The following is a 27326-nucleotide window of genomic DNA, read 5'->3' as shown; positions in this document are numbered from 1 at the left end:
CTGTAAGTGTGCTGAGTAATTTGTTGGCAGAAATGACATGAGCAAGTCATTTTTTAGTGCTGAGGATACTGGTAGCTTTTTGTTCTTGTAATACTTTGATGGGTTTATTGAACAAGCTTGTGTGATGTGAAGTTAGAGCTCCCATTCAAATGATAAAATACCTTTAATCAACTCTAATCAAGATTTCTATATTTATTTTCATGGTATTTTTTTGATACGTTTTCATTTGTTGCCTGTCCAGATTTTATGTGAGTCTTTCAAGTATTGAAACAAAGGTTTTTTTAAACACTTCATTTCTGCTGTCGAAGTCCTTTGAAAGAGCAACAAGAATTACATCAGAAATAATAGTCTTCTGACTAACAGATGAAAGAGGAATAACAAAATTAATTGAATATTTCTTTGTGTCTGTATATCACTGCTTAAGATATTTCATTTCAATTAAATTAATGTTTTTGTCCTTTGACCAGTAAAATGTTTCCTAGTATGTCCGCTTCATTTTTTTTAAAGATAAACCCAAGGAATTTATTTTTAAATTATCTTACGAAAATATCACAATAATCAGTTTTTGTAAATGTAGAATGAACTACTGAAAGTGTGCGTAGACTGTATGCATTTCCTTCTTGGCTAATGGAGCCAGGATGCAGCTGCTTAGAGAATGGTTTTGTTAATTGTTGTTGTGACATTCATGAATGGGATCAGTAGGTAGTCAGAAATAGTTACTGAATCTATGCAAACAATAAATAATACATTAAGGCAACCTACTATAATTCCTTCACCAATTTCAGTTGTATGTCCTTTACCGAACTTGGCAACTGCTTAGTTACTCAAAACCTTATTAAAACCTATTATGAATATTCTTTTAAAAATAATACCTGCTCTTTATACCTGCAAATTTTGCCTGAGTTTCAAGACAATAGGTTTAGAATCCAAAACATTTATGATTTCTGGTGGTTCCAGTCCAAACATGATTGATGTGCTATTCCCTGATATCCTGCTGACTATTTTAGAAGAAAAATGATGAGCCAGCAATGGCAACTTAAGGCACTATGTATTCCATATCGTTAAGGAAGATAGATTGGGGAAATAATTAATGTAGCCAAGTAATTAATAACTTTTTGGTTGCCCTGCAGTACCAGAAGCTTAAGAAACCTATCTTATTGCTCCTATCTGTCCTCAAAATTAATGATCTCTTATTTAGGCTGCTAGCTTTCTATGCATAAGCTATCACAATAATAGCAGTACTTTCTTGTAGCCTGTGGTATCAGCATCCAGAATGCATCCATCTAGAAATGAAAGAAATAATCAGTACTGCTTTAAAGTCTTCAACCTGGAACAATACCCAGTACGCTGAAGCCCCAAAGCATGTTCAATAGCAGGAACCATAGAAACTGCTGAAGCAAAGCACAAAATTATTCAGGTTCTTTTTCATTTGTCTGTAAATTGGATTAAGGGACTCTGCTGGGGTATGCTTGTGTGTTGCAGTATATCTGAAACAAATGTCCCAGTCAGAGTCAACCTCTTTACGTAGTCTTCCTGGTAGTAAATTATATTCATCTGACTGATCAAGGACCTCCAACATGAAATATTCCAGAGGGGAGGTGGTTGTCTCTTCTCGCTTAAAAAAGGTGCGCTGACACCCTGTCTCCTGACACCCTGCCCCTTGACCAGTATTGGCAGTGTAGACAGACTGCTGACACCCCGCCTCTGACCGACAGCAGCAGTGTAGGCAGAGAGCTGTCTGTGCTATTCCTGTAAGGTACGACTCTCTTAAATCACACTGCTGCTGGTGGAGTCAAGGGGTGGCGTGACTCTTGCTCACATTCAAAAGGCATTTCCACAAGTGGCTGTTGCTGCCAAATGACCCAGACACCAAGTGTCCCTGGCAGCCCACCGAAGACGTGGCATCTCTTATGATCCAGTGTTTGCTATCGGTGATTGGCTGAGTTGCCGTATGGACATGTCGTTGATCATCGTTCTTACTGCCTCTTTAAAGCTTTGTTGTCAGACTCCATTACTGCTCAGACTACATGCACTTATATTGAATGTAATATGAGACGTGCAGAACTGCAATTGTGTAGGGGCTATGCTGGTCCCCTATGTTTGGGAGAAAAGAAAGGTGGGCTTTCTTGTCTGATATGAAACTTATTTAAGGCATTTGTTGGAGACATGGACAGTGGAATTGAGGCACCTTCAACAATTTTGCCCATGACACCAAGCTGTGTGGTATGGCCGACACGCTGGAGGGATGTGCCATCCAGAGGGACCTGGACAGGCTGGAGTGGTGGCCTGTGCAAACCTCATGGAGTTCAACAAGGCCAAGTGCAAGGTCCTGCCCATGGGTCAGGGCAATCCCAAGCATAAATACAGGCTGGGCGAGGAGTGGATGGAGAGCAGCCCCGAGGAGAAGGACTTGGGGGTGTTAGTGAATGGAAAACACACTGTGAGCCAGCAATGTGTGCTCACAGCCCAGAAAGCCACCCGTGTCCTGGGCTGCATCAAGAGAAGTGTGGTCAGCAGGTCGAGGGAGGGCATTTCCTGCTTGACAAACCTGATCTCCTTCTACGAGAGGGCGACCCGCTTATTGGATGAGGGAAAGGCTGTGGATGTTGCCTACCTTGACTTCAGTAAGGCCCTTGACACTGTTTCCCACAGCATTCTCCTGGCAAAACTGGCTGCTCATGACTTGGATGGGCACACGCTTTGCTGGGTAAAAAACTGGTTGGATGGCCGGGCCCAAAGAGTTGTCGCGAATGGAGTTAAATCCGGTTGGCGGCCGGTCACGAGTGGTGTCCCCCAGGGCTCGGTTTTGGGACCACTCCTGTTTAACATCCTTATTGATGATCTAGACGAGGGGATCGAGTGCACCCTCAGTAAGTTTGCAGGTGACACCAAGCTGGGTGGGAGTGTTGATCGGCTCGAGGGTAGGGAGGCTCTGCAGAGAGACCTGGACAGGCTGGAGCGATGGGCTGAGGCCAACTGCAGGAGCTTCAATAAGGCCAAATGCCGGGTGTGACACTTGGGCCACAACAACCCCCAGCAGCGCTACAGGCTCGGGGAGGAGTGGCTGGAGAGCTGCCAGTCAGAGAGGGACCAGGGGTTGCTGACTGACAGCCGGCTGAACATGAGCCAGCAGTGTGCCCAGGTGGCCAAGAAGGCCAATGGCATCCTGGCTTGTATCAGAAATAGTGTGGCCAGCAGGGACAGGGAAGGGATCTTACCCCTGTACTCGGCACTGGTGAGGCTGCACCTCGATTACTGTGTTCAGTTTTGGGTCCCTCACTACAAAAAGGACATTGAATGACTCGAGCGTGTCCAAAGAAGGGCAACGAAGCTGGTGCAGGGTCTGGAGCACATGTCGTACGAGGAGCGGCTGAGGGAACTGGGGGGGTTTAGTCTGGAGAAGAGGAGGCTGAGGGGAGACCTCATCGCCCTCTACAGCTACCTGAAAGGAGGTTGCAGAGAGCTGGGGATGAGTCTCTTTAACCAAGTAACAAGTGATAGGGTAAGAAATAATGGCCTCAAGTTGCACCAGGGCAAGTTTAGACTGGCTCTTAGGAAGTATTTCTTTCCAGAAGGGGTTGCTGGGCGTTGGAATGGGCTGCCCAGGGCAGGGGTGGAGTCCCCATCCCTGGAGGTGTTGAAGAGTCGGGTTGACCCAGCGCTGAGGGATCTGGTGGAGTTGAGAACAGTCAGTGTGAGGTTCATGGTTGGGCTGGATGATCTTTAAGGTCTTTTCCAACCTAGATGATTCTGTGATTCTCCTCTGCTCTGCTCTTGTGAGACACCCCCCCCTGCAGTGCTGTGTCCGGCTCTTGGGCCACCAGCATAAGACAGACATGGACCTGCTCAAGTGGGTCCAGAGGAGGCCACAAAAATTATTGGAGGCTGGAGCACCTCCCTTATGAGGACAGGCTGAGAGAGTTGGGGGGGTTCAACCTGGAGAAGAGAGGGCTCCAGGGAGACCTTATAGTGGCCTCCCAGTACTTAAAGGGGGCTACAGGAAAGGTGGTGAGGGACTCTTGATCAGGGAGTGTAGGGATAGGATGAGGGGTAACGGTTTTAAACTGAAAGAGGGGAGATTTAGATTAGATAGAAGGAAGAAATTCTTCCCTGTGAGGGTGGTGAGGCACTGGAACATGTTGCCCAGAGAGGCTGTGGCTGCCCCCTCCCTGGAAGGGTTCAAGGCCAGGTTGGACGGGGCTTTGAGCAACCTGGTCAGTGGAAGGTGTCCCTGCCCATGCCAGGGGGGCTGGAACTAGATGATCTTTAAGGTCCCTTCCAACCCAACCCATTCTATGATTCTATGAAATACTTCCATTAAGTTGTTAGAATTTTGGACGAGCTCATATAGGAGAGCAGCCACTTTTTTTTTTTTGCCTTTGTTTCTAAATGCCATTCTACATGAAGCATTTGCTTTCTTGTGAAACACAATGTAATGAATAAATCTATTCTGCCTGTACAAAAGAATCAGGCTAGATGATCAGTCCAGTTTCATCACTTGGGTCACCGAAAAGTCGTACAGTTTGCAAGCTAAGTGTATGTGTCTCACATTTCATCTCAACTTTGAAGGATGTATTTTAGTAATAATAATAGGCACAATTGAACATCTTAACATACTTTTGCAGTAGTGAAATGGAAGAGCGGACTGCTCTTATGCACTGACTGGACAGTAGCCAGTGTGATAGCTCAGTGCTTTAGAGACAGGACAGGATGGCCTCCCAGAACAGGGACTTGGCTGCTCCACATGTTTCTTTTCAGAACTGTCTTAAGGTATGCTGACAAATTGCTTTGGTTTGTTTTCATTTGGTGCTTTGGATAGTAAAATGTTTTTGTAAAGGATATGAAAACAGGAACATTATACCTTTTGTAATCTAGGAAATTGAGCGAAACTAATGGGAATGGTGAAATTATTTTGTCAAGCGGGTATAATATTGGGGTGAAGTTCTGACCCAGCTGAAATAAAAGGGAATTTTACCACTGAAAACAAGAGGATCAGGGTTTCCCCTGCAGGGTTTAAGTCTCGCTGTCTCTGAAATGAAGCATTCCTAGAGTACAAATATTCACAGTTACGCTCGAAATTTAGCAACATTATCAAATGCAGTCACGATTATACTATTACATTTCTTTGTGCATAATGGCAAGTCCCACATCTATGTGCACTTTGCACTAGATCAGAACAAAGAACAGTGCACATTGTCTTACGAAATTGATTCTTATGCGGATAAATTGATGCAGCATGAGCTGCATGCCCTACAGTGTGAGATACTAAGAATATTTTTATATTTAGAACTAATTTGAAAAAATAATCTCACCTTGTAATACCCTGAAAGCAATGAGACTTTACTATTGACCTTTACTCATGAGAAAAGGATAACAGAGGTGCAGTTGACAAGAAAAGTCACTGATACTTCTGGTGATGTTTATCACAGCTGTAAAAGCACAGTGATAGAATATTTTTCATGTGCACACCTTTGTGTAAACATTTAGGTACAAACAGCTGTATCTGCATCGATAAGTCCTTTTCCTCTATGTTGTTATGCTTCTGGGAAGCATATTGCAGGGCTGGGACTTTCCAGAACATAAATTTATCAAAACTAGTATCATAATTAATCAATCAGTCTACTTATGAAAATAGGAAAGATCCAAGTCCATCGCATTTGTCAGTACACTGTTCGTAGCAAATTTGGGAAACGGTATTTTCAGAAAGTCCCCAACTCAGGTTTAAATTATTCTCTTTGCACACTTTTTAACGGAAAGGTAACTTTTCAGAATCTAGATCCTTTTTAAATGGAAAATGTGCAATATTATCTAAGGAGAGTATGAAGTTGATTTACTATGCATGATTTTTTCAGTTCTTTGTACACATTCAGTATGGTTATATTTTTGCTCAGGACGCATATATATTTTTTCTGCTGAACTTTTCTCGATTGCTTTTTTTATCAGGTTTACAAATCAAATCAAACAGGTATATTGCAGAGCTCTCTGATATTATTTTCTGCGCTTATAGCACAATGTATTGAATTATGCTTGCTCATGTACTGCTGCTGCTGTTCTCTCCAGATTGAGAGAGAATGACTGTGGGGGTTGTAAATTCACTTGGCTTCCAGCACCACTGGTTAAATCAAGAGCCCTATTCAGGCTAGAGAAGAGATAGAGCAAGTGTTCATTACACAAATCAATTTGGTCAAAAGTACAGCACAGTGGGTACTCAACCATTGCTCACATAATATTGTCAACTTAATCAAATAATGCCTAGAAGACATTCACAAGCTCTTTCTCTCAGAGAAATAACTTGATTGGTGCAGCAGGAAAAACAGGCACTGTTTCGAACATATTTTTTTAATTTAATGAGCATTTTTTTAAAATTTAAAATTCTAAAGAGCTTTACCCTTACGTACGTATACATGAGAAACTCAGCGTGGCACCTAAGTTTGCCATTGAATATATTTTTAAAAATAATCTATTGCTTTGCTTCTCTTTCTTTTCTTCCTGTAAATATTTTACGGGTTATTCCTATTAGAATTAAGCTGTTCTTCCTCTGGATTTGTTGTGCGTTTGAAAAATATGCAATCGATTTGTATTTGTTTACAGATTATAGAAGAATGGTCAAGACTTGGTAAAGGTTTTTCAGGTTATTCTAGTACGATGTATTTTCAGTTTGTCCAGGAAGAGATAATAGGTTGAGTTCAATTTTAGGCATTCCTACTGTTTATGTTCCATTTTTTCTCTAAAGGCTGAGATTGAGGACAGTGTTCTTTTTGTAGTGGCATGCAAACAGCTATTCTGTGACAGCATTTCATTACATCTAAAACAGGGTTTGAGGGTGAAAGACTTTGTCTACACCACCATTGTTTTGTCAAAAATGAAAGCGATTAGTCAATGGAAAAGCACACAATTCCAGTGTAAGAAACATTATAGGACCAACCGTCTTCAGTAATAGATGGAAAGGGATACAGAAAATTTGTATTCCCTGGGAAGGAGAATGGAATTGTTTTTTCTGCCCAAACAGTGTACACAAGGCCCTCTCAGATTTCAGGTCCACTGAACATTCTGTTTTATTGCATGTGGTGCCTTTGCCACAGGTGCTAAGGATGGGAGATGACACTCTTGTGTCCAGTCAGGAGTAACCTGGGAAATGAGTTTGTATTAAAGCTGGATGAAGGTTTAAAAGCGTACCATTTGTTTCCCTTAAAGAATGTATTTCTGGGTGAAATATATTGCAAATTTGGATTAGAAAGGTCTTAAAAATGGTGGGGGGAGATAATATTTTCTCCAAAAAGGAAATTTTAAAATTTATTTTATCCAGAACAACATCTCGTTTAGCAGTTTTCTTCACTTTTATAAATTTTTAAAATTCTTGGGTGGGAAAAAGCTACGAAGTCAAACGAAAAAAATTATTTGCTGAAATTTTTTAGAAAATGGTTCTTTTCAGTTAAACTACGACTCTTTGGAAATTACAGTAGTTTCTTCTGATATCAGACGTTTGTAGTGCAGGTTGATCCTGAGGCAGCACACTGGGTCGTGTGTTCTTTGGTTGTGAGGTGGAATGATCTAAGATGTGTTGTGGTTCACTTGCCCCAAAAGGAGCAGCAGCTCTTAAAGGACTAGATATACTCCTCAGAGGTGCTTCAGGAGTACCACATGGGCCACTACCTCCACTTGAGTAATCACTACAAAACAAAATTTGTTAGGAATCATGCATGCCTATTGCCAGTTGCTAGAAGGAACTTTTTCACCAACTAAACTTCTAAAAACTTGCAACATAACTGGCACTCCTCATTTTTCATTGCATTTAACTTCCTCTCAGTGAAACCAGAAGCATTGGTAATAGTGACAGCTGTGGAAAAACCGGGCTAGCCAAAAAAAATATATTGTGGCTTTAATTTATTTTAAGAACTTGATTTCAGTGTGAAATCTTTCAAGAACTTGAGTGAAATCTATTAAAGAAGATAAGATTTTTGTTTCTGGAACTGAGTTAAGGAGAGAAAGAATTAGTATTTTGGTAAAGATATTCTTTACAAAACAATAGATTTTATTTTAACTGTCCTAATGATGGATTTGGTTAAAAAGTATACCATATATTTATACTGAAAGTATTTTACACAAAATAAAAAATAATTTTCTAAAACACCCTCTTTGATTTGGGTTTGTTTACCTATAAGAATGGTTTCAATTTTAATTCATTCTACCACCTAAGTCTTCAGTAGCTCACTGCAGTAAAGGGAGTTCATCTCAATTTATTTCTCTCTATGTGAGAATTTGATCATCTGGTTTTTTATTCTGTATTTATAACTTTCATTGTAAGTTTTAAGACTACTGTATGTTAAGATTCCTTAATATTTTATAATTGCAAATATGTGCTGGAATAGGAACCAGAAAGCAGTCTCTGTGATTTGACCAGAAATGGCAAGGAGTGTGACAGCTGTAGGTGGTGATATACTGAAAGAGAGAGAGAGAGAAGAGCAAATCAGTAAAAACAAATTCCTGTAAAATATGTATAAATATTGAAGACAGCTGAGACTCAAAGAGAAGTTTTATATCAGATATAACTTACATTAGCTTTGGTAACAATGTTTTCTGAATGCGGACTAGCGAAGACTTTCTGTGTCATTTTTCCCCTGAGTTATGTTTCGAACTGGCAGAGAATGACTTCAGATATTGTAATGAAACATCGTATACAAGGGCAGCTGATTTTAGTACTAGTTTTCTTAAAATCTTTGCTATTATCGTTTACACCTCCACACACTTCTGGTAGCTGATTTGATAATTTCAGTGATAAATATTAATGTGATTCTATACTTAGGCAATATTATGAGCATATCTATTTCATTTAAATTAGCTAGCTCAAGAAGTCAGTTTCAGGATGTTTGTTTCTCTGAGGGGAATAGATATATATCCTCATTTTTTGCGTTAAATAGTTTCTCTTCAATATTTATGAGATGATAACAATGCAAAACATAATTTTTATTAAAATGGAGATATGTATGTCTTGAATAAGATTGACAAAGGTCCAGAGAAAAGTGAACTATAAAGAGAACTATCAAAGAATAATAATAGCATGACATAGGGTCTTAGAGAGTAATATTTATTCTCTGAAATGATAAATTGACATATGAAGACATATTTCTGGGTAGAGATGTAGGCATGCCTCACATGATTTTCTCTGAATGTTGTCCATACCTAAATTAAATTTCACCAAGATTAAACTTGTTTAGCTCATATATATCGATTGAGTTAGAAATTATTATGGAAAATTGAGCATCTCAATTCTGTATGAAGTGCCTGCAGATGCAATCAACAGTCATTAAAGGTTTCAAGTTTCAGCAACTTATTTTAACATTTATGACATAAAATGCTGCTGGAAACTGCAGTTGTGTGCAGTTGTGTATTAATAAATATCCATAGCAAATTGTTTTTCCATAAATAAGATTTTGTAGCAGTGTCTGTCATTTTATAGTCAATGGGATGCCAAAGTTTTCATTCTTTGATCTCCTCCAGGCAATACTCATCAATAATCTGCTAAAATATGTAGCTGTTTATTAGGTCTTTTTAAATCAGAAATACATTCTCAGTGGAACCAAAAAAAAAAGTCATGTAGCAAATCAGTGGAAATGACCTTTCGGTGAAGATGACAAATGAGATCTTAAACCTCAGAGCTACCAAGTAGCCTGATAGAGTGCTGACCGACATGCATAGGAAACGAGCCAATCTGTAGTAATTTTCAAGGGTGCAGAGAACCTGCAGTTACCGTTGATTTCTTATAGCGCTAAGGGTCTGTATTACCAGTGCTTTCAGCTCCCAGTGCATTCATAGCTTTACCTGTTTAGAAAAACAGCTTCTTTTAAAATTATTTGAACTGCTTTTTTAAAAAATTATTTATTTATTTAATAGGTTTAACGGTTATGAAGCATGATGTAGCGTTCTAGAAATGTTTAGGAACTTTACAGTCTCATAGAAATTCCATACCTCAGGCTTTGTAAATGGAAGCAGTCTGTTTGGGGGTATTTACTGATGCCCTGTGACAAACATTGTAGTGTCAACACCTGCTCTGTACATTGTGACCACACTGGACCACGTTGTACTCACATGATGCTGTTGTGACCAATGGACAGTAGAAGGACATAAAGTGACAGCAATCAAAATTGTATTGAAAATTCATACCTGCAACAACTATATGCTGTTGAAAATAAAGTTGTGAATATTGATTAGGAAGAACAGACAAGAAAGGAATTGTTCCCTTCTAACTTAAGGGCGGGCCTTATCCAAGGTCACAATTGTAGAAGAGAGACCCTTAAAGGCTCCTGGAGAACTATTAGATGAAAAAAAGACCTCTTTGTTCTGAAAATTATCATAGATATCCAGCTAGTAAGATTCGGTGGATGAGATCTTTAGTAGGCAACCGGAGGTACAGTACTAAACTCATGAATAATAGGGATATCAAGTGATTTGATGCTTTCTGCAGCCAGACTGCCAGTTGACATGACCACTGGAATATGTTGGTTACAAGTTCTGCAGCTGAATGTACAAAAGGCAACCAGGAGAGAGGTTCTTCTGGAGGGCATTCGAGCCAGGACAGAGAAACTGATAGTTAATGCTGGGCTAGAGGGAATCTTTGAAAGTGACTGTGAAATGCAGTCCTGGGAAGAAGAGCAAGAGAACCTTTCTTCTTTGCATGATTCCTCACTGTAGAAGTCAGCCTCAGCCAGGTGATTATTACAGTAATTTCCCAACTGTTAGAAAAAGTTGTCAGTCTCAAAGAGGAAAAAAACCAATTAAAGGATATTCAGGTAAGTTAGGTATGGTGGCTTTTTGTCAGTTAAGTGTTTCTAAAGTATTCCAAAGTATTTAAAGATTGAACTGATAATATTTTGGAGCCATTAGTGTCTGTCTGCTACCTTGTGGAGAATGAGTAGAGGTACTGGAGAACTGGAGTGTGGTAGACGTACTGCCAGGTTTTAAAGAGGAGGGAGAGGAAAGTGTTGGTTATGTAGGCTAAAGGGATGTGTTGTCATCAGAGTTTCAGTCCTGGGAAAATACTGGGACAAGTAAATGCACACTGCATTTTTTAACACCTGAAAGTACAAGTAGAATAGCCATCAGCGTGGATTTGTCAAAAAGATACAGCCTTTTACTTCTACAGTGGCCTTGTGGAGAAAGGAAAAGCCTTGAATGTTATATTTTGCTTTTCATAAGGCTTTGACACTTTCACAGAAGACATGCTTTTAAGCAAGCTGGGAAATATAGTAAACATGCAACTACAATAGGCTGGGTGGAAAACAAGAAACTGTGTTTAAGAAGTAGCTCACTATCAAAACGAGAAGATTTATTAAAAGGAGCTCTGCAGGGATTTGTGGTGACTCGTGTTTTTCAATATTTTCATTAATGATCCAAATGATGGAAGAGAGTGTAGACTTATTAAATTTGCAACAATACCAAGCTGTGAAGGACTGCAAGTACATTGCAGGACAGGATTGGAATTCAAAATAATCTTGATAAATTGTAGGTATTGTCTGGAAAAATAAGATGCTGTTCGAAAACATCAAATGCAAGGTGTTTACACAGCAATAACAAACTTCACAAATACAGCATGAAAAATCACTGGTTAGAGAGCAGTTCTGTAAAGAAGATTATAATGGATTACAAGTTGTATATGAATTTACATTGCCACCTTCTACAGGAAAAAACCCAGTACACACACAAGGAGAAGCAAGAACCACCAGATAGCAGATAGTTCCAATGGTAAAATGTTGGGTAGTTGGTTTATGAATTGTGATCTCTTCACAAAGTTAAATTCATGACTTTGATATGTGATGCTAACTCTGATACAGCTTTCTACTAAAAAAAAATCAGGTTATATGTGGAAAAACACACAGGCTATACTCCCTTCTATGTAATTTCTGTTCAATAATAAGGCTTAGGAGGGCTATTTATTTATTTGGTTTGCATAAAGCATACCAATTTGCTTGATTGAGTCAGGAGAGGGTATTGAAAGAGACCAAACCTGTAATAGATCAGGATTGTACTGATTGCATACAGACTTCAGGGATGTAGCGAGGCTAATGTCATAAGCTAACTTCAATTAATTTTTAAAGATATATCAAACACCGGTCTTTAGATCCTCTAGCAATGAAAATATTATCTTGAAATGTATTATTTATGTGTAAAGTAAATTGCATTATAGCTCTTAGAGTCCACAGGGCTTTGAAACTTTCCTTTATGGGATTTTGCAAAATCCAGCCTGTCCTATGTGTATTTTACCTCCTTGGTGTTACTTGGAAATTTTGATATAAGCTTCACATTCCAATTTCAATTTGTAGTTATCCTTCTCCAGATCTCCTAGGCACATCCGTAGATTTCTGGATGATAATATGCTTTGTAAAGAGACTGTTATATTGTCAAGCCTTTGAATACATTTTAAATGGTTTAGCTCTGTTAATTCTACCATAGACTTCTTTAAGGGCATTTACAGGTATGAATCTTTGATGACAGTGACTTCCTGAATTTTCTGGTTTTCAGTCCTCACTGCCTGAACTCTAAGTCATTCTTTGCTGAAACTGTAAATTTCAGGCTTCTGTAAACACAAATGGTAAAATAAAAAAGAAAGAAAATAACAGTACCTGGATTTACCCACTTCACCCATAATTTGTAGCTCCATTTTTGCATCATCTTCAGAAACCTCACTGGCTTTTTGTGGGCAATATATCTGTTCAGCTTCCTCATACAGAATTTGCTCCTAATGTTTTGGTATGCTAATAGTGCATGGTTCAACCCTCCTACTCCTTGTTTCTCATCATTTATATTAATACAATGAACAGAAATTACTTTCTCCAATTTGCATTTATACAGTACGCTGATTATATAATTTCTTCCTGGGGCACCGTTTGTTCCTGAAGCTAAACAGCACCTTCAGAATTCTTGAATTCTCTTCCGATTAATCTAATCGACATTAAATTCTTCTGTAGTGTTGTATTTCAAGAGTTTCCAGTTCCTTATCCCCCACCTGCTCTCCTATCCCAAATTCCCTTCATATTTCTCTCCTTTTAAGGCCTGAAGGTAGAAAGTAATCTCTGTGTGTCTATGGATGGAACAGTTGCCTAAAATCTGAATTTTGAATTTTTGAGTTGGTTTTAGGTAGCAAGAGATTAGCATGGAACATGTTTCTGTCTCTTAACAGCTGTATACAATGTTTAGTATTTAAATCACTAGAAATTTGTAAAGATGAACTGTTTACTTTGTGGGACCCTGCCTATGAGTTCAGGGAGTAGCAGATGAAGAGATGTGGTGGCACTGACTCAGTTTTAGGGTTACACTTGAGCTGTTCCCAGTGCCTTCTTTGGGTCACTTGAAAATCCTTCTCTAGTGCACGCAAAAGTTTGCGTATAAGTATCATCACATCCCATCAAATGTAGACCCTGCTGATGAACTGATGCTTCTGCAGAAATTATAAGCAACTTTACTTGTAAAATGTTCTTAGCACAGAAGTATAGGCCGTACAGGAAATTGTAGATGTTTGTACTTAGAAATCGAGAACATTTGCATTTACTGGGGAAGATGATGTTGAATTTTATCTTGCTAGAATTAAATTTACATATAGTTATTGCTGATGTAAATGATGTATTCTGATGAGTTCTTTCACTTCCTCCTTAACAGGCTTGTTGGTACTAAAACTGTGTGGTAAGGTTTATTTTATTTAACCATTTTTATTTTGCTTAGGCTGTTGTCTCCTAAAAGAAATTTGATACCAGCAGGAAATGGGAGATTTCTTCTTTTTTTTTTTTTTTTTTCAATGAAAAAAAGTCAGAAAGACAAGCTGAACTGTGACATTAGAACACAAGAGAAAAATGAATGCTTGGAAGATGAATATAGTCAGAAGGAATAGGAAGGACAGAGAAAATAGAATAGCAGTTGTAAGATAATCCTTGTAGTTTCATTCAACTATTTTTTTTCCTCTTCTTTTCTTCCAGATCACCTCTACTAGAGCAAAAGAAAATAACTTATGCTGTTTATACATACCTATGCAAAATCTTTTTCGAGTGAATGTGTGCTGTACGTGCAGTGATTAATTAGGCACTGTATGATACGATTAAAGAACACAGATGACAAATTTCTATAATATACTGATAGACCAGCATTGGTTATTTTTACTTTTCGGATGAAAGACATTATGTTTTTTCCTAATCTCTCTGGGGGTTTATAATTGTTTCTTTGTTAAATAGTAATACACAGCAATGTCCTTCAATTATAAAGCAGTGTTTTAAAACTAGGGAACAGTATCCCTGTAAGAAGTACCATGGTATGATCTTACTTTGGTGAGAAAGAAAATCTATAAAACTTTGTTTCTGGATCTCACTTCTATGTCAGGCAACCTTCATCACCAATTATACTTCTGTTCACTTTCACAACTCAAGGCCTTTTCCATAATGGTGACCATCTATCTAGACAAAATGACCCTCTAGTGCCCATCAGCACTGCTTATGAAATGGCAACTAGGATGTGATGTGTTACCTACCTCCTCTGTAGAAGTCCCAGTGGCCTCTGAATGAAAGTACCAATCCTATTAAATGTAGAGCTTGCTTCTGCAAGTAGACTTATTTGGACATCAAGATTGGCAAACACTGGTGGAGGTTAAAGGGGTTTCAACACTCTTACAATATAGGGAGACATATGTATTCATTATTTAAAAATAACTAAGAAAACTAACAAATAATAATCTCCTTCCTATTCTTCAGTTTATTCCAAATACATATTAAAATATCACTGAAAACGTATGCTGTTGAGACAGATACAGAAATGGATTTGATTTTCATGTATTTCAACTCCTGGTATTCTTTAGTACCTTTGAGCAGATATAACTCATTTTAGTATCTTTTTTGAGAATTTAAGCCCACCACTTTATATTAAAAACGGCAGAAATACTTACAGTGTGCTTTATTTTGCTTTATCCTTTTAGCAGACAGATGATGCAGCACAGACCGATGGCCAGCAACAGACACAATCTTCTGAAAACACAGAAAACAAATCACAGCCAAAACGGCTTCACGTCTCAAATATACCATTCAGATTCCGGGATCCAGATCTTAGACAAATGTTTGGTGTAAGTACTCACAATTTATTTCTGGTTTTTTATATTTGCATTGCAATAGTTATAGGCAACAGTGAGAGCAGTATCTCTGATTTAGGCCGTTTAACCACTTTCAGTGAGGATTCTCATTTCGTTTATTGATGACTAAACATCTGATTTGACAGTCACATCTGGGAAAAGAAATTGTGCTGATTCTACTGTATGTGATACAGATCGGTGTATTCTCTGTGTTGTGTTGTTTTGTATTACATTCAGAAAAAGCTAAAATATGTATTCAGAAAAAGCTAAACGCATCTGTATTCGTGCTGTTCACACCTGGATTTATATGCCTGTATTTATTGATTTTGGAGAGCATGATATAAAATAGTCAATGCTTGACCTCACGGGCAAGGGACCCGAATCTATAGACGTAAGACACGGACTGAATTTAAGCGGGAAGTCCAGAAGTGGGAATCCTCACCCATCCCCACAGGTATTATAGGTCTATAAGGTTCTAAAGTTTTTGCCAGTATTTTTCAGTAAGTCTCTCAATTTTTGCTTTTGCCCAGGCCATTAGCTACCTTCAAGTGTGTTGGCTGTGTTTCAGACATCTCATATGTGCCATCAATTCTTGGCTCATAACCATGAGAGGTTAGACTGGCTTTCTCCTCCCTGCTCCAAGAAATCTTAGGTTTATTTTGAAATGACACTAAATAAAATCTAGAAATAGTACTTGATCAGCTATTAGAACCCAGCTTTTCCTTTTCCAAGTCAGTACTCTTAAGTATTTGTGTTACTCTTGCTTTCTTATTTCTGACACACTAAAACTTAATTCCCTTCTGCGTTACAGTTTGTTATACAGTGCAGCATCAAGTACTTCATGGCACTATACTTCTCTCCATCTTTCATGTTCAGTTCAGATTTTTAAGTTCTTCTAGTATCTTTGTATGTGAGCTAAGACATTATGTTTTTCAGTATTTATTTCTGTGAAGTGAAGGAAACAGTCACTGCAAAAAGAACCCTGGTATAGGATTGGGAAATGAGAGTGACTGTTTTGCTGTATCTGACTTGCTACCAGTAACCTCTCCTAAATGCAGCTTACAGCTCATCAGCAAAATAGCAGAAGGCATAATAATTAACCCTCTAGAGAAAAATATGCAAATTTATTTAAATTAAACAAACCACTGAAAATAGATGGATTTTATTTGACAGTACATTAAATGAAAGGATTTTTTTTTTGAGGGATTGTAGTAATTTATAAGTGAATAAAAACTACATTTCTTTTCAGTATTTCTAACTTTTAGGTCTCAAAAGACTAACACTGGAGAACGGATAGAGTTTTCCAGCTTTAGAATGACTTGGTAACAGTAAACTTAGTTTCTGAATTGATAGAAAAATAAATTCCTGCAAGTGTGAGCTGAAATATCTGGTATGAAACATGGTAATGCTGCATCTTGACCATGTTACACACATAGCAGATGATCTTTTTACATGGATACAAATACAGCAGAGGAGAACTGTTTAAACATCAAGTCAATGTCTGCTTATATGCTAAAGTCACACTTAAAGCATTGATTAGATGGTGAATGCAAGAACATAACATAAGCCAAGGGATAACAAATGATGGTTCATTTTTCATAACCAATTTGAAACACTTTAATAAGCTAGAGAAAGAATACTGTCCTTTCTGGCCTGTAGTTGTTTATTATAGCTTGAGACTGGAGTATAGGCTCACCTCTGCAGTTCCTTGGACTCGTGTTAGATTACTCATTTGCCTGCCTCTAATTTCTGCCTTTTTGTTTACTATGTTGTGCCACTTATCAGTGTTAACACTGATTCATACTGCATGTTAATGACATGAAATAACAGAAATGACCCACGGATGCATTACAGTGTCACATCACAAAATGTGTCATATCAGAAAGTGTTCTAACTAAACACTGCCTGAATCACACATTTATTCTCTTACTAAGACAAGTCCAATAGAGCCTTTTTCTTTGGGATAGCAACTGTGGTCAAGTTTGGTGTGTGAAAACAATGCCTAGATGATTGTGAGTGCTATTGTAAGGTCAATAGTAATAACAGTTAGTACTACTATTATAATAAAAGTACAATTCTGAGCAGGGGAAAATCCCCAACAAGTATCCGTTCTAGTTTTCCAAATTATACTGTGGTAAGCAAGAATTGCTTAGGGAGTAATGGTCATCCCTTTACAGCAAGGGTGGAGGGAAATCCTCTCTCCTTGAAGCGAGCAACAAAACTCCCAACTGGTTTAATCTTATCCCTGTAAAGCAGAAGTAACCAAACTGCTTGACCTGTCCTGGAAAGCAGCTGCAGAAAGTCTTCTGAAACACAGGTTCTTCAGAGGGAAGGATAACCAGGGGGGTGGTAATGTTCATGCAGATGTTAATCCTGTGTTGTTACTAATGTTTATTACACTCCAAGCAAAGTAACTCAGTAGCATATTACGTATGAAAAAAAGGGTGGTGGCAGCTGGACTGGATAGATCACAAGGAAGTAACCTACTATGTGCAAAGACAAAGTGAAAAAAAAGAAATTTGGGGCTTTCACTTCACTGTGATCACAGTTGAATGATGATTCCCTCCATGGCAGGTGGTTTCACTGAACTTAAGGTTCATAAATGCACATATGCAATGATAGTGACAAGTGCAATGATACGTACAATTTAGTTGTAGTATTGATCTGGCTCCTCTTCAGTGTGTCTTCTTTTGGTGCTTGGCTACCTTGATTTTATATTCTTTACCTTTTTTATGGGGTCCACCATTTTCTGAAACAAACATTTGTACTATATATAAGTGTTGAAGTTATCTTATTTTCATGTAACTTTTCTGTTTCTTTGCAGCAATTTGGTAAAATCTTAGATGTTGAAATTATTTTTAATGAGCGAGGCTCAAAGGTAAGCAGTTTAATTCACCCATGGAATTTTTTAATTTGTTTCAAATATTTATATGAGTAAAAGGAAACAACTGCACTGTTGTAAAAAATAACATCTGAAATTCTATGTTAGTGAAAATATCTTCTGAACTGTCATTCAGTTTCCGAAGCAGCATAAAAATCATTGGACTCATTTAATATCTTTTAAAGGGGGTAATTTTAGCTACTCCAAACTGTCATCTCTTTTATGGGAACGTTGATTTCTGCTGTCTTTATTCTTCAATGGTAATTACATTTTTTATTTTATAAGATGAGTCCATACTTACAGATATTTGTAGGCAGGTTTGTATTACTACAGGTATTTTTTCCTCTATTGAAATGAAAGATGATAATGATACCTAATAACTATCCTCTTTAGTAATTAGCTGAGGAAATATGTGATTGTTCCAGATTATATAAGTGCAGATGTTTTCCTCTTTAGTTAAAGCTTCAGTACACCAACCCTTTGAAAACAATCTATTTTTACATTTATTTGATTAAAAGAGTTCTTATTGTATTGCAAACATTTTTTTTCTGAAAATTACTTTGCCTTAAATGCATACTTCCATTTATTCAATATTTAAGATAGAATGGCTATGATTACATTAGCATCATTACCTGGTGCAAAACTCTAGCCCAGTATGCTCCACCTACGATATCAGTTGCTTTATAACAGTTTATGTGTATGTCATATGCATGATATATATCTTTTTCCTTTTCCTGCCACGTCAGACACACTTGAATGTTTATCCACCAATGTTTCAGTCTTCACGTAACTCTCATATATGATTTATTATTAGCAATGGAATTCTTTTCCTTTATAGACATACTGTAATCTGTCATGTTTTAAGAATCAGATATATCATAAATCTCTCTTAAATCAGATATGTTTTATTTCTGATAATTTTTCCCTTAATGTGTTTGTACTTATATTCTAAACTTAAAGCCATCACCTTTTCTTTTTTTTTTTTTTTTTTAAATAGAATAGCTGAAATTTCCTGGTTTATATTCCAAAATTATTCTGACATTCATTAATTAGTACCCTTGCCTGCCAGCCCAAACCCTATTGGAACATTTACAACTTTTTCTGTAAACAACCAAAGTGTATGGAATTCAGTGACTCAGAATCTCCTACTCTGGCTGAAATATATTATTATTAAATTCAATAGTGTTTGCAAAAGGTGTTGATAGTCCAGAACCTGCTCCTGCTGGATAGTATTATAAGTTTCAAAAGACATCCCACACTGCCAGCTTTGATTGGTTTTGTGAAGATGGAGTAGAACTGAGTACACATGTCATGGTGGTGGTGGTTTACACGTTTGTTTAGCCATTAAATCTTACACCTATAGGACTTTTAACCACCATATATGCATCAGACTGCATAAGCATAAGGCTTTTTTCAAGTATTTGGGGAATGGGGTGATGAGGTATCTCTGAATTGAGTTTTTTTAATAGTGATCTTGCAGTAGTGCAAACATCCCAGTGCCTTGTGCTAAAAACAAGTTCCTAGACAGGATTTCACAAGGAAGAGGTTTTCCTAGGTAGGCTTGTAATGTCACTACCTCGGTTACAGAGTTCGTGTTAGAGACTATTCTTATTTAATGCTTCTACACTATCCAGTGCTGTGTTGGTGCATCCAAGCTGGCTCTGAGTAAGCTGCTGAAGATACTTAATGCAGTTCTGTGATGCATCTCACTGCTTATGTATGCTGCTTCTCATCTTGTTCAGAGTATTTCAAGTATAGTTAAGTAGTATTTTGATTTGCAGAACTACCTTTAGATTCTCTCAAATAAATAAAAAATTAAAAAACAGGATTAGGAATAAGAGGACCATCTTTTTTTGTTTGTTTGTTTGTTTGTTTTTTGGTTTTAATCTGATCATTTCATGTCCATTCTGTAGGATATAAGATGCACCAGATTAAAGTCCCATTCCTGGCAGTGCTTATCTATGTTTTCATAAAATCCCACTGAAACTGAAAGGACTACTAAGTGGTCTCAAACTGAGTACAGGTAAAAAAGTTTGCAGGATCAAATTCAAATTTGTTTCTAGCTGCAGTTTGGCATAAAAGAATTGCTAGAATTTTTTTTTGTTTCTGTTTTTGTTTATTTTTTTTGTTCCAGTAATTAATGTTTTAAAAGATTTTTGCAAAACCAACAGAAGTAAGCTCATTTTCATGCTATAATAGTTAATAAAAACGGAATTGCATATTCAAAAAACATAATGCTGCAGCACCACCATAAAGTATAAAATGATTTTGCAGAAGAGAGTCTCTCCATAAAAGAAACCCTAAAATAATACAAGTTTCATACTACAAATTTGTGTTTGTTTGGAGGCATAATAATAATTACGATAACTTTGCTAGCATTGTATGGCAACACTGATGACTTTTGAAACTCTTCTTTTTATAAGAATTGCAAGAATTTTGGTATTGTATTAACCTGTGTTAAATAATGAGGCTTACCTTTGCCAATTCTTGAAGCTGTTGATTAAAGTAACATTACAGACTTCTAGTAACTTACCTTTCTCTGCCTTTACCGGTCATCTTGGAAGGACAATTTGAAATATAGCTTCCATTACTGTGCATATTTTAACACTACTCTGCTGGTTTAACATTGAAGATCTCCATGGAGCTGCGAATGGCTTTTGTTTTGGGCACAATTGCAAGGCTGCAAAGATACAGGAACATCAACAAGTACCATTTTTTTTACAGTTGTAAATTAATGCTCTATGCAGCTATATACTACATATATACATTCATAAATCTGTGTATATGTATTTTTATATATCTAGTATATATTATATTAACATATTTCTTCAGATAAGAGCAGCTCTAAAGCACCTCCCAAATTAAAACAGAACCTTCTCACGTACTAACTTGGCTATTATTAAATCATTGGATAGACTTCAAAAACAAAATACAGATATATACATTACCAATTAATAACATACATAGTATGCTAAGCTAAAGTAGCTGTTGAATCAGCTGCATGTAAAATTAATGTTAACATGTTTGTATAGATATTTGAATGTGTGATGAATGAATCTTATGTTCTGTGATTGCGTTTTTGTGGCAGGTAGGTAAAGTTAAAGAATTGCATAAATTACAAGAGCATAATTTAAATAGTGTTAATTATGAGAATAAATACAACATAAGAAATTAAAAACTTACAATGAGTATTCTTTTCAGAATCTTTGAAGTCCCTGTTTCATCTTGGCTTGTGGCTTCACTTTATATCTTTTTCTAATTTTTTAATATAATTAGGTTTTTATCTTTCTCTTTAGTTGTCTGAGAAAGAAAATTAACTGGTAGTACTGTGAGCTAAGAAGACTAATTCAAAACTTTGACTAAACAACTCCCACCAAATGTTTGCAATTCTAGGAAAGGGCAGTTGTTCAGCGACGAGGAGAGAGAGGGGAGAACAAACAGAATCGGGGAAGATTATGCTACAGCATGGAGCCAGGCTCATTGGATCGATGGTTTCAGTGATGTTTTCTGCTGTGAAATTTTCTTAATGGCATCTTAAATGATGAGCTTTTTCTTTTACAGAGCTTTTACAAGATAGGAGGAAGCAGTTGAAGAAGAAATAAAAGTTTAAAGTTGAGGATGGCTTTAGGTATAAGAAAAGCCTATGCAGGCATCTAAAACATAGGGATTAGTACTGAGGAGGGGGATTTACTTTCTCTCAACACTCCTGGTGCTTTGGGGAAAAGAGACTTACATCCTCAGTGTCTTGTGACAAGCAAGGTCGTGGCTTAGTGCTAAAATTGTGGAGAGTAGAGTGGAGAAAATGTGTGGAATCAGGTGTTTTGAGAATGGCTTTAGATAGAAGTGGAACTGCTGATAGAGCACTTCTGAGCTAAGGCTTCAGTGTGGCTTTAACAGAGAAAAAAAAAAGAGCAACACAATATGTTTAAGCTACTTTGAAGAGAATGGAACATAAACTGCTACTGAACATAAATGTCACATTCTATGTTATAAACAGGCATAAATAAACGTGTTCTTTGAGCAGGTGAAATAACTCAAATAACCTGTATAATAATCCTGATAGTTCCTTAACTTTTCTAATCAATTGTCAATTAATTAGATTCATATTTGTCAGTTAGTTTCATTTTTGTTAATTAGTTTCATATTTGGTCTCCTCTTTGCATAAAATGTATAAATAAATGTATAAATATCTTCCCTTTTTTTTCTTTTTTTTTCTTTTTCTTCTTTTTTTTTTTTTAATCAGTCACTACGTACATAACAGGTAGAACTGCAGAGAGTAAGTGGGTGAATACAGACCACAAAACGTAGCGAATGGACTGGAGACTGAGGAGACATGATGCATGGCTTAAGAGGAACAGAACAGAGGAAAGCTTTAACTCATAGTTCAAACTAAAGTAACTGTAAAGAAAAAGCTTGTAGTAAGACTTCACATACATACAGCAATGCCTGTATAGAAAGCGGCCACGTATAACTCGCAGGTGTTTCTTGTTATGAAACCCCAAGGATGTAGAAGCTTATTTGTTCGGATAACTTTGGGAAAGCATGCAAAGGCATTGTAGTGCTAATGTGGAAATTACTTCAAAGGGTTGGTGTATGTTTCTAAAGTGGTTTTTTGATGTCTGATTTTTTCAAAATTATTTGCCATTGTAAACAGTGTTTAATTAGCACAATAAAAATAATTATAGTAGGACTGGAAATGTTTGTGTAGCCTAATATTATAAAGCAAAGCGTTTGTCATAAACAGAATTTCATATTTGTTGAGTATTTTCCTGTCCCACTAACATGGGATTCTGGAGTTCTACCAGTTGCATGTTCGAGAGTAATATACATAAATAGTAAATGAACCAGTTAAACTTATTCAAAACGTTCGCATTTTTATTCCTTTATCAGAGTTTCTTTTTCTATTCACATCATGTGATTTTATTTGATCTGTTAATACAAGAAATTTTATACTTTGTTCTAAAAGTACTTTTGTTTTGTTGGTGGTTTTCTTTTCCTTTTTTTCTGTTATAAAAAAATAAGTAAAGGCTGTATAGTTTGACAAAAGTTTAAGTTACCCTAGTGTTGCATGGGAACAATGTTTCTTATGATCACAAGAGCATGATTAAGTAGGCAATGTTTTAGAGTATATTGACATTCAGTGTTGAATTTTGTGCACATGTTTTTTATTTCGTTGAGGTATCTGCATGTCATTAAAATGTGGTTCATTTTCTTTTCTCATTAGTTCATTTTTTTCTATGTGAAGACACTGTAATTTATTTTAATTTCATTTTCTTATTGTTAGATTTATTTTCCTCTGTAGTGACATGTAGAAAGGTATTTTTGGTATCATTCTTGGAATTTCTCAGGGTATTATCTAACTGATGACAGAAAAAATTTGTTCACATTTGTCGCTTATTTATTGCACATCTCAATACAATTATAATTTTTCTAATTTGCATGTTACAGAACTGAAGCAAGGACAAGAAAATATTAAATTAAAGAGAGAGAACATAAGCAAACAAGTGGTCATTGACTGAAATAATAATGTGCATGTTGTTTTCCCCCCTTCTCCCTCCTGCATGCAGGGATTTGGTTTCGTAACTTTCGAAAATAGTGCTGATGCGGACAGGGCGAGGGAGAAATTACACGGCACCGTGGTAGAGGGCCGTAAAATCGAGGTGCATGTTCAAAATATTTTCCTTTTCATCTTTTTTATAAATGTCTGCTTCACTCTCATTTGTTGTTTCAGATGCATCATTGGTGTCTTCTGTGTGCTCCCCTTTCCCCTTCCCATTGTTTATATATATATTTATATATAAAGAGAGAGAATCTGGCCTTACTTGGGTTTTTTATTATTATTTCTTTTGTAATTATTATTATTATTATCATTATTGCTGAAAGGTGGATGACAGAATTGAAAAAAAAAAATGAAAGCTTTAATATTTTGAAGTTATTATTTTGGATGTTTTGTAAATCAATGGGTGCAGTAGATTCCAAAAACCAGCCAACAAATAAAAGAAAAAAATTTAAAAATTGAGAACAACAAAAAAAAAAGTGTGACAGACAAAACAAAAACAAACAAAAGGTTGGGTTTTTTTTTGTTTTGTTTTGGTTTTTTTTTTTCTGCAGGGTTGATGCGGGATCCACAGTGGCTTTCAAAAAATTCACATTGGGAAAGAAGCATCCAAAAGATGTACAAGAAAAAGAAACAAAGCCAGACTAGAGACCGACCAATTTTAACATTTAATTTTTAACGAAACCATCAGGCTACTTTGGCTGGATGGTCTGAGCCATTCCTATCTATTAAAAAATCAACACAAATGCATTTTAGTACCACTGGATCCCCTTCAATACTGCCTCAGTCGTATTTGTTAGAATAAAAAATACCAATTGAAAATGCTGTCGTCTTTTGAGTAAGATGTTGCATATTTTGCCTTTTCATTTTCCCCCTTCGACGGTAGCGCTTAGGGCCCTCACCAAACTCTCAGTAACCATGGTAACTGTATACATACCCATGCTGGCGATGGTGCTGAATGGTAAGTGGAGAAGTCCATCTGCCGTTTCACGTATTTAGCGCTGATATACCACGTGAATTTTTTTGACTTGTTGTATTAAGTTTTCTTGATGCTACATTTTTTTCTATATTGGTACGCCTGTAATTGAGTGTACGTTTTAAGCAAGCCTGGGAGGCACTGATTGGATTGAGGATATGACTTCGTGCACATCTTACTCAGATTGTTAACTCCATATTGTGTTAAATAATGCACCCTCTTTTTATCCTTTTGTTAGCTGTGATTTTAAAGCTTGAATGATTTTGTTAATTCTTGCAATGAAAAAGGCTCTTGTTCCAAGTGTTGAATGCTAGATGTTGCTTTTCCAATGGTACTTCTCTTCTAAAGGGTTATGTTGCACACTGCTAAAATTCGTTTGTCCCTTTTTTTGACATTTTCTTTGTTTCCTTGTACCTTGTCTCTTTCCCTTCTACTCCACTGCATGTTCCTTCATATAATCTTTTTTTCTGTTTTGAGTATTTATTGTATCAGTGTTATCATGGAATACAAGCATGCTCTTAAGTCTTAAATTATGCAGTACCTTTTAATTTGCTTTTAATGTCTTTTTATTAAAGTTTAAATGATATGATGTTGCTTTATTGAAATGATTTGTAAGTTAAAATGGTTATGAAAGTAAATGTAATTATAAATAGTATGATTTTGTTATGCACCTGTTGCCTTCTATAAATTAAATTGCATTTTATTTTTACATGACTAATAGCAGTAATAATGCATGCATTTAATAGTAACGTGGTCCCTCCCTGTAACCCTTTCTAATCCAGTGTTCTATGTGCTTAGGTAAATAATGCAACAGCACGTGTAATGACAAATAAAAAGACCGTCAACCCTTACACGAATGGTAAGTGCATGAGATCTCAGTGCTTTGTTTTAATGTCCATGCATGTGAAATCTCACTCTTCTGCTTAATGGGTGGACTCTTCTACTCGTGAAGTATCATAGTCTGCATCTCCTTGGGCTCAGGCTTTGTCCAGCAACCTAAAACACAATAGGGCTGGGCATAAATTCTCTGTGTAGAGTTCAGCTAATTCACAGCCACGTGGGCATAGCGTGCATCATTTTGCCTGACTGGAATCTGGGTGTTTAACCACAGTGGCTTTTGTATATGAAAATATACCTGATAGGAAAGCGTTATTCTCTTCTAGCTTTGTGCAGTGTTAATGTTGCGATGAATGAACTAATCGGAGGATTCAGTTTTGCTTGGATGGTGGAGGTAGGCAGACCAGTAAGAAGAACGTCTCTGTCAGACATGAGATACTTCTTACTACCAAGACATGCATCGAATCAAAGATAATTTTCTGTGTCATCCTTCCACAATTTGTTAGAAGTAAAGGGCAAACTGTAATTGGGTGCTGCTTCCAGCTTTTTTTTCCCCTGGAAAAATCTAAATTCGAAGCTATCTTAAAAAAATTCATTCTAATGTTGACCTAAGTTGGTATAATGTTGTATATTAATGATAGAAAAATAATCCATAGATATTTGAGGGGTTTAGAAGCAATACATTTTAAAAATGTTTCCTTTGGCAGTGTTTGATCATGTGGTTGGGTTGTTTGCATTTGCTTGTTCAGAACATTCTAACAAGTTCCTAACTCAACATCAAACAATAATACATCATTTGAAGTTAGTTGCAATTACGTTTTCCAGTTTTACTAGACTGTGTAGTTATGATTATTTGGTTTTCAATTTAATTTAGTTTTTCCATTCAGTAGAAAGCAGATGAAACCTGCACATCCATCAGTAAGGGTTTCCACAGGTAGATTAGACTCTTCTCCATTCTGAAATATATCTTATTTTCTTTATCTGAGGTCTCATTAGTGAGGTTTTACTAAAACCCAGGGCAAACAGTGGCTTTATTTTTTAATGAAAGAGTCATAAATTTTTCCTACCACAGTAAAAATAAAATATAGTGATGGTTTTCATTTGACGTGTGATAATTGAGCTATTAAAATGATCTAGAGAAGAATCTAAAATTCCTCATGCTTTCTCAGAAACTGTTTTCTTCCTCATTTTGTATGTAAATGTGGAACTTGGCAAATGATGCAGATGGGGAAAATCTCCTTAATTTTTTCTGTTTTTAAAACATCTCAGCGAATCTAGCAAAACAGACACAAAGGTTGACTCTGGATCACATAACAAGATTTTGTTGCAATAAGGGGCTAAATTAACGCTATCTATATGATACTATGAACTTTATATACTGTAATGATAAAAGGATAAAAGTAGTTTTGTTATAAATGGTGATGTGTATTTTGTATTAATATTATTCTAAGGCTATAAAACTGTTTATTAGAAAATAACATGTTACATATCAGCACATCCAGTGCTGAAAGAAGGGAATGCTGGAAACAGAGATGTGATATTTTTAGGAATCTGGTTTTAGAGGAGGTTCACCTCTGTGTCCTGCACTGCAGGGTTACTTAGGTCATACATTATCATTTATTAATATCCAAAACCAGAATGATGAAAATCTGCTGTTAAGTGTTTCCCACTTGAAGTGTTTTGTCTGTCATTTTCCATCTTGTTCCATCTGGACTAGATCTCGCCAGAAGTATGAAATATCCTGTTCAGTGCATAAAAATTAGCATTTCTGTTTGTGAATCTATACATCCAAGATGTTGCATCTTAGGATATTCTCTTGCATCATAGGATATTCTTTTGCACACCTTTTGATGTGTATCTACCAGACAAACTCTGGCTGTAGTTCATATGTTTTGATTTTTTTTTTACTTTTTTAAAATGTCTGAGGTTCCCTAAAGTAAACACACAAGGAGACTCATGCTCTTCTTGCATCATC

General features: G+C 36.6%; 1 protein-coding gene across 37 annotated transcripts in view; it reads left to right on the top strand.

Moving 5' to 3' along the window:
* Positions 1 to 27326, top strand: part of RBFOX1 (RNA binding fox-1 homolog 1) — a 919785-nt gene that overhangs the window by 799787 nt on the left and 92672 nt on the right. For 30 of the 37 annotated variants that reach the window (XM_074885635.1, XM_074885632.1, XM_074885628.1 and 27 more), the window contains 4 exons: positions 14951 to 15094; positions 17925 to 17978; positions 23549 to 23641; positions 25313 to 25373. In XM_074885635.1, coding sequence (XP_074741736.1) covers positions 14951 to 15094; positions 17925 to 17978; positions 23549 to 23641; positions 25313 to 25373 — 352 coding nt within the window. The remainder of the gene's footprint in view (positions 1 to 14950; positions 15095 to 17924; positions 17979 to 23548; positions 23642 to 25312; positions 25374 to 27326) is intronic. The other 7 variants (XM_074885636.1, XM_074885649.1, XM_074885647.1 and 4 more) reach the window with 1 other exon arrangement.

The sequence above is a fragment of the Strix uralensis genome, chromosome 16 (genome assembly GCF_047716275.1).
Source record: "Strix uralensis isolate ZFMK-TIS-50842 chromosome 16, bStrUra1, whole genome shotgun sequence".
Classification (NCBI taxonomy): Eukaryota; Metazoa; Chordata; class Aves; order Strigiformes; family Strigidae; genus Strix; species Strix uralensis.
This window is presented reverse-complemented; position numbering and strand designations above follow the sequence as displayed.